The 16937-nt window shown below is 30.3% G+C and overlaps 2 protein-coding genes and 1 long non-coding RNA gene across 7 annotated transcripts in view; 2 read left to right on the forward strand and 1 right to left on the reverse strand.

Moving 5' to 3' along the window:
* The window catches only part of LOC129919719 (cholinephosphotransferase 1), a 28007-nt gene extending 21793 nt beyond the window's left edge, over positions 1–6214 (forward strand). The window contains exons 4-7 of one of the 4 annotated variants that reach the window (XM_056000697.1): positions 1386–1517; positions 2344–2502; positions 2583–2747; positions 5007–6214. In XM_056000697.1, coding sequence (XP_055856672.1) covers positions 1386–1517; positions 2344–2502; positions 2583–2747; positions 5007–5225 — 675 coding nt within the window. In that variant the 3' untranslated portion in view covers positions 5226–6214. The remainder of the gene's footprint in view (positions 1–1385; positions 1518–2343; positions 2503–2582; positions 2748–5006) is intronic. The other 3 variants (XM_056000700.1, XM_056000696.1, XM_056000699.1) reach the window with 3 other exon arrangements.
* LOC129919720 (uncharacterized) lies at positions 1167–15330 on the reverse strand. The gene is made up of 3 exons (XR_008773108.1): positions 15195–15330; positions 15038–15138; positions 1167–1515 (listed from the first exon to the last, which is right to left on the reverse strand). It is a non-coding gene; the product is annotated as an uncharacterized LOC129919720 (long non-coding RNA).
* The window catches only part of LOC129919717 (low-density lipoprotein receptor-related protein 6), a 75749-nt gene continuing 71577 nt past the window's right edge, over positions 12766–16937 (forward strand). Inside the window, exons 1-2 of one of the 2 annotated variants that reach the window (XM_056000694.1) lie at positions 12766–13046; positions 13888–14079. In XM_056000694.1, coding sequence (XP_055856669.1) covers positions 13977–14079 — 103 coding nt within the window. In that variant the 5' untranslated portion in view covers positions 12766–13046; positions 13888–13976. Of the gene's footprint in view, positions 14080–16937 lie in introns of both variants that reach the window. The other variant, XM_056000693.1, reaches the window with a different exon arrangement.

Here is a 16937-nt window from a genome sequence, read left to right on the forward strand (position 1 = left end):
AAATCGTTATAAGAAAATTATTAAGTACTTAAGTTTTTCTTTAAACAATGCAAAAAGTGACTTAGTGCACTTTCATAATCATAGGCACATATATGTATACATATGAAAGGGTTGGTAGAAGGAATTTTAATCTTTCATTTTATTCGCAACTATTCAGGATTTGGTTAAGAACAACATTATTTAGAATGAAGGACTTATTGCAATAGAATGATTAATTAAAAATAACCAAGCTTTCACAGTGTAAAAAATGCACTTGGCTAACTTATACTACATATTTATCCTTTCTTAAAAAAAAATTTCAATTACAATTACATAGTGTATCATTTTATTGCAATGAGCCTTCAATTGAAGCAAACACACTTGGTTGAAGTACAGTTGCATATTTACATACAAAAGATTTCAAACACAATACTTTGTGTAAGCCAATGTACATATACATAAATTTATATTATTGTTATGGGTTTTTTTTTTGTAAACGGTTAGTAATTTTAAGCCAATCAACAAAAATCAAAAGATTTATGCTTTTTCAATGATGTAATAGTTTAAGTTTTCATTCATCATGTGTAGGCGGGATTATTGATGCGAACCGAAAGTTTTAAGCAAAACTTTTAAAAACCATAACCTGGAGTTCGTTTGGACAAAAGTTTTGGAGTCTTCTAATGAAATAAAAAAAAATCCGCATTCCGATCTGTGTCACGTATCCTATCAACTTGGTTATCTACTATCTACATAATTATTATTTTAATATTTTTTTTTAATTGTGTGAAAGAAAATTTCAAAAATATATTGCGTAAAATCCTTTTTCTCTCTGTGCTTACCAGCACTTAAAGTATTAATACTTACATATTTGATCTTATATTTTTTTTAAGTTACTTTAACAAAAAGTTTTTTTTTTGATATTTTGTGCTTCTTCCCAATTCCACAGATATTAGGACCAAAAAAGGATATAAGAAGAGGTACCGAGGAGAAAAAAAAAACTAGCACAGAAAGGACACAAACTTTATTTGTTTCATTTGTTTCTATACCGGTTTTGGTTTTCTTATTTATGTTTGTTTTTCTTTGGTTTTATAATCAAACTTCTTTCTATCAGCACGGTTTAAGCGAGATAATTGCGTGTACACTGTTTAACTAGAAATATTTCTTTCCAGCCGACTAAATATAAATAATTAGTTTTAATTTTCGCACTTAATTTTAAAAGCAGTAAATATCTTCTGGAAATAATATCGCACAGATAAAATTTATTATTTTTGTTTAATTTTTATTTTTGTTCTTTTCAAAATTTTTTCCACAAGCAAAAATTAAGCAGGAAATGCAAAACAAACAAAAAAAAAATAGAAAGAAAAAAGAAATTGCAAAACAAAATTTTATATCATTGATTTATCTAGCTCCCATACACAGGACAAGATGTAAGAATCATGCCTCTTTTTTTTGCCTCCGGCATTGATACATTACTAGCCCTGCGCTACGCAAAAGTCGTAATGACTGGAGGTTGTGGAAAAAATGGATCATCAGTTGCTGTAAGCAAAATAGAGAAAAATCAAAATTTAAAATTATATAAAATTAAATTTAAATTAAAAAAGGATATAACTACGAAAATATTTTGTAAATTTGTTAAAGTTTTTGTATATTAAAAAAAAAAAAAATTAAAAAAAACGACCCAAACATTGTATTGTTTGTATATGAAATGTAATTCTCTAACAAATTTACATATATTTTCCAGTGTTTATACAAATTTGGTTAATTAATTTGATTAGGTATTTTTTTTTATTGTTTTTCATTTTTGAATGATCAGAATAAGAAATATTTTCACTAGAGCTATTATAAGTTTTATTATGATGAATTTATTTTAATTAATAGTGTGCGCTAAAAAATCTTGAATTATTATTTTTTTTAGTTAATTGGTACAACACTGAAAGTAGAGTACGGATCCACCAAATAAATAAACGAAAATAAAATTTTTTTTTTAGCTTTGAAATTAGAACGCTTTTTTATTTTTGTTATGTTTTAACTCCTATATAATGCATGTTTATGTTTAAAGCTTATTTAATGGGTTGGATTTATTGTTTTGCTTGTGCAACCACTTTTCTTTGTATATGTTCAATGTCAAGTATCATCAAATATTAGTATATTTCACAAAAAAAATATTAAAATTATTTTTAAAAAAAGCCAAAAGAAGTATTTTGCAAAAAAAAAAATTATGAAGACCATGTTCTGAGCAAATTTATTTAATATTATATTTGCTCAAAATTTCTTCTAATTTGCATTTTTTAGGTTTCAGTTTAAACAAACTTCGTTAATTTATATATTTATATGTATCTTTCCAAACAAACAAAAAATTAAAAGGGCACCAGTGTCCTATCACCAAGCATCCCCTTATCGTTGGTGGTTTTGCCCGCTTTCATAATTGCACAAAAATCACCACAAAGCATCTTCGAACAACATTCGTCACTGTATATTCTCGCCTTTGGAATGGTTGCCGCTAAAGTGACCAATAAACTTGTGGTAAGATTTTTCACATCAATTTAATCTTATAAGAAAGTAAATATTGCTTGCACTAATAAACATAACATGGCACATTTCAGATAGCTCATATGACAAAGAGCGAAATGGAGTACCTGGATTGGTCACAATTGGGTCCTGCGTTGTTATTCCTGAACCAATATTTTAATTGTGTTGTGCCAGAAATCTGGTTGTTGTGGTTTACACTAATTTGGGGAACACAAGATCTACTGCGGTATTGTTCGCAGGTAAGTTAAGCGTCGATGTTAAGTTTTAATTTTGCAATGGGCTCGGCGCAATCATCACCGATATTTTAAAAATTACTTCAGGGATAGTTGAATCGAGAAGTAAGAGATTCAAAATTACAAGTACTAACTCAAATATTTTTTTTTTTGTAAGTAGTTTAATTTATTTTATTTAACTGATGGTAATTAACTATCATATTATATTTTGGCTTAACTTAACCCAAATTTGAATAAAACAAACTATAAATTATTCATAAAGTAATCATGATCACCATATTTGTTGAACCATGTTTTAAAAGTGGTGCTTTGTAGGGACCATTGTACTACATGTACTGGCATATCTAAAACCTTTCAAATAAAAGTTAACTCAACTTGTTATCTGATATGATCCGTAAAGCTCACTAGTTTTCATTATTTGTAAATGAAAAGAAAAACAATCTTTACAATAAAAGATTTGTTTTATTAAAAAAAAAGGTTCCACATACGCCATAGTGACCTGTTTTTAAACATTGGCAATTATTTTGTAACCTAGACTTTTGGTGTCATGGTCCATCGCAATAACTATAGCGCCTTAAGGGCCCGACCCATAGAATCCGTTGCGTCCGTTGCGTCGAAGTTTTTGACTGACAGCTCGATAAAATACACACGTTCTTGTGGGAAGCGACCCATAAGCGACGGATCGGACGGAGACGGACGGATTCGAAGAAGTAGCCCAACTTTCTACTTTTTCATCCGTCGTATCCTTTGACATTGGTTGTCAACAATAGATCAGTTCGATTTTCTGTTTCAGAGTGCACACCGGGGAATTTCAGAACTAAGAACTGTGTTCTTTTCTTCTCCGATTTTATGAATTGTAAATTTAAATTGGATATTTGTGAAGAAAATGTAATAAAAGTAACTTTTAATGATAATGTGCCCTTGATTATGAAAGTGGACTAAGTCACATTTTGCATTGTTTAAAGAAAAACTTAAATAATAATTTTCTTATAACGATTTAATTATATTTCTTTTATGAAATCACTAGAGGAGCAATAAAGAAGTTTATTTACTGCAATTTCGCGTTCAAATAAACTTTACCCCTTAAATAATAATTATTTTTAGGCTAGATTTGATGCCATTTTTAGAAGTGACTTAGTCCACTTTCATAATTAAGGGCACATATATCTAATAAATTATATCAATTAAATACTCAAATTCTGTTGTAGAGTTCAATTTTACTATGCCAAAGTCATACCTACAACTCATAATTTGTTATACAAAATTGTTTTTAACTGAAGAGCAAGTACGTACAGGAAATCTAGTTGTGCATTTTATATTATTAAAAAAAAGAAAACAATAATAGTTAAAAATTTCTTGCATCAGAACTTCCTCAGTGCACATTCAGCGAGAAAATATCGAACACCCCTAGGAATTTAAAGTGAGCTGTCAAAAAGCAATCCGTTATACGACGTATTCTATGGGTCACCCCTTTCCGTCCCATCCGTCAACTTCAACGGATTGATTGACGCAACGGATTCTATGTGTCGGGCTCTTTAGAGTTCAACTGAAGTTTAATTTATTTGAAAGTGTTCTATCGTTTGAACCTCAATTCAGCTTTTGAAAAAACTTTCCACGGTGACATTTATAATGGACTATTGCCATTTCGTAGAATTGTTTCTGCTAAGAGGATTTTTTAGCTAGTTTGTTTAAGACAAAAACATGATAAAATAGATAGATGAATGGAAAATCATTCCAAACTAATTTTGAAGTTGACTTGACCGATTTTAATTTTTTTTTGGCTTTTTCTGAAGCTTTTTTCCACATTTTGTACATTATTTTGATTTAGAACAAAATGATTGATGATCTTTCACCAAACATATTTTTAAAGTTAGAGTTTCCCGAAAAAAGTTAAAACATTAACGACGATTTGTTTCCCTTACGTCCTGAAACCTATGGCATATGAAAAAACACTACGCAATAACCTGCAATTGTTTAATTTTTTACACCTTTATGACAAATTGTACACATGTTTGAGAGAGCGATGGCTTGTAAAAGACATTAAAACCGTGACTTAAAACAACGAAAATTAATGCAAATTGAAGTTTTGGGTCTTTCAACAAACTTTCTTTGTCAAATAACGACGATAAATAAGCCTTAACTAGTCCTTTTTTTTTATAAAAGTCAAGAATTTTTTAAAGAAAGTTCTTTTATATAAAAAATTATTATTATTATTATTGTTATATATGTATGTAACCACAAACGCAAATATTTATCTACTTTTAGGTCTGCCTTGAGATTTGTGATCATCTTCACATTCAACTCTTTAAAATACCCTACCCACCTAAAGGCCCAGCTACAGTGAGTCAAGGTACAAACCCACCTACAACGAGTCTAAGTATGACCTCAGGAGCACCACATGACAAAAACGGAGGCAGCCATCATCGAAAGCACGCCAAACAGTCAAGTAAAAAGCAGCTACAACACAGCAGCGTTTCTCACTAGGGTCTATTAGCAGTATATTATTATTATTATTATTTAAATAGAAATTTAATAATAGTAGGATATTGTGTTTATATAACTTTGCTTTTGTGTACCCCTCTAACGATTCTCTCTTGTTTAATTTTTCCTCTACCAAATGTTTTTTCCACTTTTAAAGTAAAGTAAAATATTATTATCAATTATGTAATATGATAAACACCTCTGCAACCTACCTACTTATACACTAAAAACTATCTACACCTTTGCTAAACCATCCAACCACCTGCTATCTATTAACTTCCTTGTAAATCATCAAACCAGAGTGTTATTTTGTTTTTAAGATGATTTGTATGTGTGTTAAATAGAATCAAACAAAAACAAAAAAAATGTAGAACTTAGAAGTAAAGTAATAAATTGATTCATGTGTGTACTATTAAAAATACGAACATTATCATAATAAAAAAAGCCTAGTAGAATATTCGCTAAGCGAATTATTGTCTATAATATAATACATAATTCCTTTGAATTTTTATTTTCGTTTCAAATAAATTGAAGAAAAAATAATTTATAATTAAAACAAAAAAAAGAACAAACAATATTAAACACAAAATCATTGTATGCACAGTACACATATGTACTGTGCATTGTATGTATCTATTCTAGAGTGTCTAATATAAAAACATAATAATTAATCGTTGTTCCTTTTATTTTCAAAAATATTGAATTGTGAATTTTTATTTTTTTTTTGTATTTCTAAAAAATGTAAATTATGTAAAAGAAAAAAAAAACTAAATTTTAAAGCTTAGATAAAAACAGACAAGATATAACATTAAAGGGAATTTGACAAAAATAAAAAAAAAAAATACATATAATAAATGTGCTAAGAAAAAAAAACTTGAAATGTAAATCTTAAAAAAGTGTATAAAATAATAAAAAAAATTAAACGAAAAATTTAAAAGTACTTGTGCAAGCAAACGAGAAAAACAAAACAATTTTTATGCATTAAAGATTCGATTTTAAACGCAAGCCGATTTTTTATTAGCAAGCACTTGGAAAACAAGAAAACAAGGTATGTTAGTAATAACATGCATGTTTCTGATGATTATGAACATGTTGACATTGGGGTCGTTTAATTTAAATATATCCAAACGGTACAAGGAAATTTTAAATAACATTTGTTTGTAAAGTTACGCTACAAGTATTTTTAGGACATTAGGACGGCCCCGATAACGGGCCTAGTGGACTGAGGAAGCTTTAAGACTTCACAGATTGTTCACTACCCAAATAACAACCACCAAACAGCCTGTTACAATAATAACACTGCCTAACACAAAAATATTTTTCAGACCGTTGTTTATCATTTCTTACTACATAAATGGAGGGTGCTGATTCCGAAAACAACATTACTCTTTTCTAGCCGGGGGTCAATTCCGGATCTGTGAAACTGTGAAGTGATAAAAAATTTATCATTTTAGTTTTCATATGAAAATTTTTGAAGTTTGTTTTAATTTTTTTTATTACATTTTTGAAGTTTTTTTTTTTTTATTAATCCGGAATAGAATTTATTATGAAAACGTGATAAAACTTATCACTTCACAGTTTCACAGACCGGGAATTGACCCACATGAAAATGCATGCACATTCATAAAATTTTTTTTATTTAAATTTTTTTTTGTATTTTTATTCTACTTACTGAACCGAAATTCATTACATTCGAAATAAATTTTTCCAGCAAAACTTTAAAAATGCTTGTGATAAGAAAACTAAAAAAAAATAGCATGAAATTACCCCCAAAACGTGAAAAATGAAAATATCTAAAAAAAAAAAATAGAGCTCCTAGAAAGGAACCTCGTACTGGTTCCTTTCTAGGAGCTCTATTTTTTTAAGCTTAGTGAACCCAAATGCATTAGGTTCAATAAAAAATGTCTGGAAAATGTTAACATACAGTTAAAATAAGAATAATTTTAAAATTAGTACGGAATTACCCCCGAAATGTCGCACTAGTATTACAAGACTGTTGTAACTCCAAATTTTTTTTTGCTTGAGGTGACATCATATATTACACAATAAAATTATATTTATTAAATCTAATATTTTGAATAATTGCTGAATAGTTAATTGTATTATTTTTATAAAGAAACTTGATAAAAAAATTATTTTTTTATAATTTAGAACAGTTTGTAAATAAACAGTTTTTCGCTGATTCATCGAGAAATTTTTTTTAGTTGCGACAGTCTTGTAATAAAATTTTAAAAAGTTGAACATTGCTGGCCAGTGTAATAAATGAACCAAACAAGGCTCTAATGGAAATCTTACTGAACATAGTAATTAAATTAATCAATCAATTTAAGGGCCAATTTGTTCACAGTCGATTATCTTTTAATCAAGGATTATTCCATACAAAAATCCTTGGTTAAAAGATAATCGAGTGTGAAAAAACCGGCCCTAAGTCTGCTGAACTTGAATCTGCTTCCATTTTTGAAATATTAGGTACTGTTAGAAAATGCAAAAAAGAGGTTTTTGAATATTTTTGAGGTTACAAGCAATTTGTTGTCGAACCAAATTATACTACTTTTCTAAAAGTTTTCGGTGTGCTACACTCGAATTCTAAGTCAGAAATATTCGATCAGCTCCCATTTTTAAGATAACTTTAACTTAAGATATCTTGGGCATAAAAAAAGTTATCGGAAAGATTTAAATAGGTCTTGTAAAAAGGAAATAGTTCTTATAGAAATCGAAACGATTAATGTTTAGACAAAAAAAATTTTTAACGGTAATATTTCAAAAAACGGTAATATTCGGAGTATTTCTGACTTCGAATTGCAGTTCATCACACCGAAAAGGTTTTTGTATAGTTTGGTTTCGTTTTTTGAACTAGTGTAATACTATGTTTCCACCTACCCTAAATCCGAGATTTAGCTAAGTAGATTTAGAATAAATCTCGAGATCTATTCTAAATCTATTTCGGTAAATCACGGATTTGGGTTCACCTACCCTAGATCTAAGATTTTCACCTACCCTTAATACGAGATTTAGAATAAATTTCGAGATTTATTCAGTAGAAAAAGATAGGGACACATAGCAACCATACGTTAACGAACACACATATGCCGTAGTTCGACCCAGATTTTACTCCATGAAAATTTATGACTTATCTCTAAAAGGTTCTTGGGTTGACAGACAGACCTCAGCAAATCTTTTTAAGTCTTCCCCACAAACATTTTATTCCATACCTTAAATTTAAGATCACTCCTGTCTCATTTGAGGAAATGACCATGATACTGTGACATAAAGTCATAATAGGACTTTTATTTTAAACAAATCATAGTGCGTTAAATTTGAGCAGGAGTGTAAATAAAAAAAAACAAAATAAACATTTTTTCATTTTAATTGTTTTTAATATAATTTCCCCTCCCATAAGCGGAGGGAGATATCTTTGGAACCGGGTACAAAGGGGTTAAGTCAGAAAAGGTAGTTTTGAGAAAAATGAAATTGAAGTTTCAATTTTTGTTTGTTAATCTGAATATTATTATTTAGAAAAAGTAATGATGCATAAACATCATCTATAAGATCTTTTTTAATATCCATATGCTGTTGACCAGAAAATGAACGTTCTTAAAATAAAAAATGTATTGACTTAACACTTTAGAGCCATTTAGTCATCAAAAATAAACTTGATACAAAGAAGTTAAGTCAAGAAAAATCTTTGTTTACATTGATAACAAAGTTTAATTTGTAAAAGAAAGTTGGAAATATCAATGTGATTATTTACCAAATGTGAGAATTCTATTTGAGCTAATATAATACTGTAGAAAAATGAATTTCGTTTTCTGTCTTCCTCTTGACTTAATGCCTTAGGACCAATTTTTTTATTTTAAAATTAAAAAATTAATGTAAAAACAAAGGAGTTAAGTCAACTTACGCCCGTAATACCACAAAATTTTAAATTTTTTTGACTCAAATTCTTTGTACCGAATCATTTCTAAAGGAAAGAGATACACTAGAGCTATGGTGATAGGACCAAACGAAAGAGAAAACAAAACTAACTAAATTCCAATTTAAATACGAAAATCGATTTTTTTGACTTAACCCCTTTGTGCCCGGAAGCAAAGATATATCAACCCCATAAAAAACTATTTTTAACTATTTAAAATTGTTAATTTTAACTATGAAAATAGTTAAAAAAAATAGTTAAAAATGACTATTTTTTCTGTGTGTAAGCAAAATTTTCTTCTGTAATCAACATCTAACGAATACAATTCGTTTAGGTTTAGCAATTGTTTGCTGTTGTTTACCCTGCAAAAATTTAACGGAGCTATAAGAACTGGGGTTATACCTGGCACCTGGGACACACATCTAGTATAGATACTATACTACGATAAAAACCCTAGTATCAATACCATGGTGTTCGCCTGATACTAGCATGGTATTTTCTGACACACATGCGGCATACATTTATACCATCTATACTAGCAGTGTGTCACGGGCATAAACAAAAAATACCAAGACTGGAAAATTTCGTACGTCTTTCTCCCCGAAACCCTTTTGTGTACAGTGCTGTCTGTGAATATATGTGAAAGCCACCACGTTGGTAAATGACGTTAACACGCACACATTTATAGATTCACGACATTCACCACACATCCAACACGAACACAACGAAAGGTTCACGACATTCACCACACCTCCCAGCTTGTAGGCAAACGTCAGTTGACCGCCGAGTTTCCAGTCTTGGTATTTTTTGTTTATGGTCACGGGTATTACCAATAAAACACTGCTGATAACAACTACTAGAAAAAAATGACAACTCGGGTGTTAGTATTTTATAAGTTAGTAAAACGATACAAAAGGATTAAAATTTACGATCAGCTAGTAAATTACTAAAAATATTTAGCAAATTTTTAACTAGTAACATGCTTCACTTGTTTAAAAAATACATCTGGATGTAAAGAATGTCAAAATGGCAAAAATATATCCAAATCCATAATATTCACTACTTAAATCTAATGTTAAATTCAATTTTTTAAATCCAATCTCGTTAAATCCAAACAAATTTAAACTGCTCTCTGGAGGGCTGTTTAACTTTATAAATCGAGATGTAAAATTCATTTTCACAGTGTTCAGTTGTTTTATCAAGTATTTTGTGAAGGATAAATAAAGATAAATGCAAATTATACAAAATTTATTTGAATAATCACATAATTTTTTTTGAGTGGATATAAATGGGTATAACACCCCACCCATTTATATCCACAACCTTAAAACCAACTCAGACTACATAGTAAGAGTTATGAAAAGAAAAGGGAGAAGCCTGCACAAAACCATCATGTTGCGACTAATGCTAACCAATTCAACACCTTTTAGAGAATGGAACCAGCTTGCTGTATCTCATGAAGTGAACTTTTTTCCGACAGAATCAAATGTGGGCCAATGACCAGCTATGTTTAAAAAAATCATTGCTAAGGTTGACGAAAAAACCTACATCCAACATCAAGCCAGAGCATCTTCAACAACATCCAATCCAGAAATATATACAAAAATCTCAATCACATTTACAATCGGAAGACAAATATTTCACAAACGATCTACCTGCTGAAGCTATAAGCTACATACATTTAGAGCACGGGTAGAAATTCTCAACCTGAATTGTATGCCACATCGCCCTGATCTGCCACAAATTTGTGGTTTATGTAATAGACGAGAAGCTGAAGACATACTCCACTTTATTGCTGTTTGTCCAATACTCCAAGAGATTAGGCGTCTACATTTCGATGAGAGCTTTAATTCCCCAATTCGATTGCGCGAAATATTAAACGGTGCTCTAGGTTGGTCTAGCCTATACAACTATTGTAAGCATGCAATGAATTTTCGTAATAGTTTCTTTTGAGATGATATAAAGTTAGCCCAGCTATTGCAGTTCAAAATTTTGCTTTAAATTTTCTTTCTATTTTGTGTTTCAAATCACTTTAAAATTGATAAAATTGTTAAAATCATTATTGTGTTTCATTATTAAATTGAGTATAATTTATTTTTGTGTTTCAAATCACTTTAAAATTGATAACATGTTTTAAGTTTCTATGAATTTTAAAATAATTGTAATTTGTGTTTCAAATCACATCAAAATTGTTTAGATTCCCTTTAAATTCTTTAATTAATTAACATACTATTGAATTTTGTGTATTAGCCAAATGTTTCAGTTATTATTTTACTTTTTCAATGTATTTTTTTTTCTTTCTTTATTTTGAAATACCAGGCAGACGGCAGAATTGTCACGTCCTTATTCTTAAGAATAATATTGTAAACCTTAATCCTATGAAATAAAGAATTGTATTTCTGAAGGATAGGTTTCAAAGAGTTGTGGTAGGGGACAATTGCTCTAACGTAAGGTCACTGGTTCAAGGTGTTCCTCAAGGCTCAATTCTCGGTCCCATTCTTTTCTGCCTCTATATAAATGACCTACCATCAGTCTGCAACTATGCCTCTATCCACCTCTATGCTGACGATGTCCAACTGTACTATTCGAAACCCTTTTCTGAATTAGATGAGCTTGTTGGCAATCTGAATAAGGACTTATCATCTACTTATCTTTGACCTACTGAGTTGCATTCTGGAAGTTGGCTTGACCCACTGAGCGTTGCGTCACATTAAGTGTGACATACAAACTGCCATTCTGCATAATTGGTATACAGTAGGTACAGTGGGTTAGAAAGAAATAAAAGATTTTTACTTTTGTAAATTTCCCACTTTTTGAAAAAAGTGGCCATTGTAGCTATACCTTAAAGTCTGGTACGCAAATCGAGCTAAATTTTATCCAAGCTGAAATTCCCACTCAAGTTAATTATAATTTGTATGGGATAATTTTTAGCTCGGCTTAATTTTTTCGATAATTTGTATGGGAGCTAAAATTTAGCTCAATCTGAGTAACTACTAGGCTTAAAAATAGCTTGTTTAAAATTATTTGTATTTATTTTAATTCACCTGTGTTAAAGGCAAAATAAAAAAAAATTTAAACTAATTAATCTGTGGAAATAATATAATTAAGAAATTAATTTTCATATCATATAAAACATATAAATGATTTTTAAAAACATAAAAAAAACGTATTTTAATTAAAAAAATGGATTGGAACCACAATTAAAAAATTCAAAATCTTAAATGAAATTGGCCGACCGCAAAAAGAACTATGTAGGAAATGAAGTTACTATACTTTACGAACACACCCAAAATTCATTGTGAGCACATCACAAATAAGAGGAAACAACTAACAAAATGGATACAAGGTGTATGAGAAAAAAAGATTTGAATGGAGAAAACAACAAACGAGCTATTCAATGAAATGAGATAATCGGCTGCTTAAGCTTCGGTTGATTCTGAAACTACCTCGTTTTGGCTCTAGTCGAAACTAAAACCGTACTATATACAAAGGTTCTTCACTGACATCATTCATTTTCGTTCCATTTCCATTTCATTTTCACCAACCATTTCGCATTGAATGCACTCATTCAAAAAACCACACCAACAAAAAATAAAATAAAATCCCAAAATATATTTTCCCTGCTGCTGCAACCAAGTTTCATACTTCAAAGTGTTCCCAGATTTGACAGCGAGTAGACGCAATTCTAAAAATCTCGCATCGCGTATTTTTTCCAAACTATAATTCCTCGCGTTTAACCAACAAAAATTCCAATCAAACTATACAAATAACTCTGCCACAGATGGATTATCTCATAGTGCAATAGTTATAACAATAAATTTCAATCAATTTTACCATTAAAACGTCAATTTTTCTCTCAACCAAATTCGAAGAAATCCTCTTTTGTGTAGAAGAAGAGAAAAAGATCAAAAGTGCCGAAAATTTATATATTTGTGTGTTATTCAACATTAACTATACTGCTCTCGCTCGCACCTGATCATTTTGCACTTGGTGTTTTATTTTTTGAGTGCTTTGTTGGGATATATATCTTGCTTTTTTTTTTGGCTTTGTTGAGTGTGGAAATATTTTACTACAATTTTGTGTTTGTTTATTATTTTTCTCAAAACTTGTGTGTGTTATTTGCCCTTTCCCTTCCACACTTGATTTACTTTCTCGTGTGTGACAGAGACTTGTCTATGAATAAATTTTATCAAAAAAAAAAAAAAACCATCACATAACAGAACGAAATGTGTGGGAGTTTTGAGTAGAAATTCCCTTCGAGTCAAAATATTGTTTGTCTGAACGAAACCATTTGGTAGTACTGAATTGCAATACATCAAAAACAAAAAATTGAGTCTTGTGTTAAAAATGTTTTGCTTTCTATTTTTAAGCGCTTTTCTAAGTACCGAAATGACAAGAAGTGAATTGCTGTAGGTTGTGCGCAAAGTAGGGACATTCATAGTCCATCCTTTCATATCACCAACAACAACAACAACAAATCACCAACTGTCAACTTTTTTACATTGAAGTGTCCTTGCGCCTGCCGTCACTCATCGTCGTCGTCATCGTGTCGTCATACATCACAACAACAACGTCACAGTCATCTGTTATCATCGCTTGCTGTTGCATCTTTTGCATCATTTACGTTTCATTACTGTGCCACACTTTGTATCGTGTTGTGCATTCGTTTAGTGTAGGTGTATTAAATTGTGTTTTTTCTTTGCCATTATATTATGCACTTGCTAATTTGAATAAAATAAAATTAAAAATAAGAAAAAGGAAATTTTATCTCTCGCCGAATGATAAAAACAAAAGAATTTCGAAATTTGTAAATTTTTATTAAATTATACATTCGCCGCCGAATGGGAACGAGAATGGCTTGGAAGCCATTAGCAGTTGGAGGACAATGGATATGCCAAAGTTTTGTGATATTTATATTAGGACTTCTTCTAAGACAACAATGTGGTAAGTAGTAAATGAATATTTTGTTAGCCTTTTTCCTCTTAGATTTAAGGTTTGATTGGTTTACTGATGTGACAACATTTTCTAATAACTATTGGGTTTGCCCATAGTTTGCTCTGCTAAGTAATTATTGACTCCGAGAAGAATATCCAAGTGCTCCGAGGAAAATTTGAAAACTAACAAATTTAGGAGTTGAGTTCATTTGAACTTTAAAAATTGAATTGTCATTTTGATTTCAGGATTAGAATTTAAAAGAATCAATAGTTGGGTACATTCCTATAGATACAATGCTTATTTAAAGCACCTATTGTGTGACGACATGGATAGTAGGGTGGAGTGAAAAACAAAGTTGTCTTATTTTTTGATATACATACATAGCCAGGATGGGTGCCATTTGGAACTTTAAATAACGGCAAAAAAGTTTCAGATCGATCAAAGAAATTTTGGACTTTAGAGGGTTCACAAGTCACTTGAAAAAAATTTAAAAAAAACCCTAAAGGTCAATTAATGGAATTTTTTGAGTTTTTATTGTTTTACTCAGTTTTTTTTTTATTCGAAAAACATGAACATTACTATTTATTGTTCAATTTTTCTTAATAAATTGCGATTTTATTGACTTAAGGCCCTTACTGCAAGAATCCACGGGCGCCGAGCACCCCCAACCCCTAATCAGCCACGTAAAAACAAAATAAGGAAATTTCTTGGACAAAAATAGTTTTGGTTTTTTGTTAATTTCTCGAAAATGACAAGATGTTTTTGGATGCAGCTTTCTGTTTTTGTTAAAAAAACAATATTGCGATACGACGAGACCAGAGCGTTGCGTGAGTAAAATTGATATCTACAGTGAATCAATTTCATATTCGTACCCCTTCAATAAAAAAAATTGAATGCGCTCCTAATCCAAAATGACTTCAGACACAAAAATAATAACCATGTGCATTTTAAGTAGGTACCTACGTACATTGTTGATATATTTTGTGGAATTTTTATAGTTGATAACAGTCATTTTCCTTAAGAAATGAAAATAAAATATCCTTCTTTTTACAAAAATTCTTCTATTTCCTGTAAAAAATAGACAATTACCCAAAAAAAAACCTTAACATTACCAAATGGCTTACCATTTAAATGACCAAGAAAAAATCTCGTCTCGCTCTCGCCTCGTCATCTCGCAATATTGTAAATCAGGCATAAGAGCATCGAATTTTAAAAACTTAATTAGTAGGTACTTACTTACATAAAATTTAAAAAGAAATTTTTTTTTCTTTACAAAAAGGTATAGTACGTTATTTTAAGTGTAACCGTTGATTTTTAATATTTTTTTTTCAAATTAAGTAAATTTTATTTCTCCGCTAAACGAAGGATTCAGCGGAGATTTTTTTCGACCGAAGACCGAACCTACACGCTCTAGCTTTTTGCTCTCATTGAACATTGCTCTCCTTTTTGGCACATTGCTCCCAGTACTTTACTTCCAAAAAGCATGAACATTTTTAAAGGTGTTGTGAACCCTCAAGATATTTTTTGATCGGGCTGCGATTTGTTATGCTCTTTTTGATGACTAATGGCAACCTGTCCCTGGTATGTACAAGAAGAACAAAAAAAAAAGTGCAGTTTCACTCCACCCTAATGGATAGTCTGAATATACGTAACTAATTTCTGTACGCGAAAGTAAGGCGGCTTTCTTGCGATTTTTCGAAATGAAAGCTGAAGTTAGAGATTAGTGCTGTGTTCAAGTTGAAAAAGTCCTTTCGAAGCAATTTATGAGTTCAAATTCCTAAATTTGATGAAATTAAAGAAAACACTTTACAAATGTTAGACGACCACCTTTTAATGTTTAGCTTTAAATGTGCTTCGCGCACTTTCATTCAATAACACCCTGTAAATTATTAGCATATCAAAAAAACGTTATATTTATATTTTATGTTATATCGTATGACATTAATCTACTGTTTTTTTTGTTAAGCTTACTGTTGTGTTCTGTTAATAAAGATCACTGGATATTATTATATATTAAAGCTGAAACTTATGGAAGAAAATTATTTCAACGATGAACTCACTGTGAAGACTTAATGGAACACAATATAATAACGGTTTCAACCAATTTTGTTCAATGTGCAATCTTAAATCGAAAGAAGACTTTCTCCTACTTATAAGTGTTTGTCCCATATTTGCTCAACAACGAATTTCATACTTTGGAAAGAGATTTTTCACACTTCTGAAACAATTTCTCTGCTAAACAACTCTGTCTGTAAATGGAAGAAACTCTATCTTTTTCTGAAATATAGGTCGCTTACGGTGACCATATTTCTAGAAGCGAAACCCGGGACTGATTAAAAATTCATTGGATCGTTTTGAAAATATTGATTTTTCAAAAAAAAAAAAAAAAACATGTGTGCAACTCACACTTAGCAGAACTGAAACCTTCAAAAATTTTAATTGATACCTCAAACATTAAAATCAAGCAAGTACCGAGGAAACTGTGACCAATCATGTGCAGGTGGATTGGACGATTTCAACATTTTCATAGATTTACTCAAGAATGAGATTACGGTACTTCCTACACTGGCGGCTGGTCATCGGCAACAGAAAGCCACAAGTGTTTTGAGGTATTTTTCTAGTTTTTCTATGTCTAGATTTGGAATATCTTCTAAACGGTTAAAGCAATTAAAATGATGCCAGGGAATTATTTGTAGAACCTCAATTGGAAAATTTTTAAATGTAACAAATTTTTTTATAATTTTTTTTTTAACTTTGACCTCGAATATCTTTAGAATGGTTAGATAAATGAAAAAAGTTACTGAGACCTTTTTTGTGGAACAATCTATTTCCTACAAGAATATGGCTTGCGCGTTTGATTATTATAA

Source organism: Episyrphus balteatus, chromosome 4 (genome assembly GCF_945859705.1).
Source record: "Episyrphus balteatus chromosome 4, idEpiBalt1.1, whole genome shotgun sequence".
Taxonomy (NCBI): Eukaryota; Metazoa; Arthropoda; class Insecta; order Diptera; family Syrphidae; genus Episyrphus; species Episyrphus balteatus.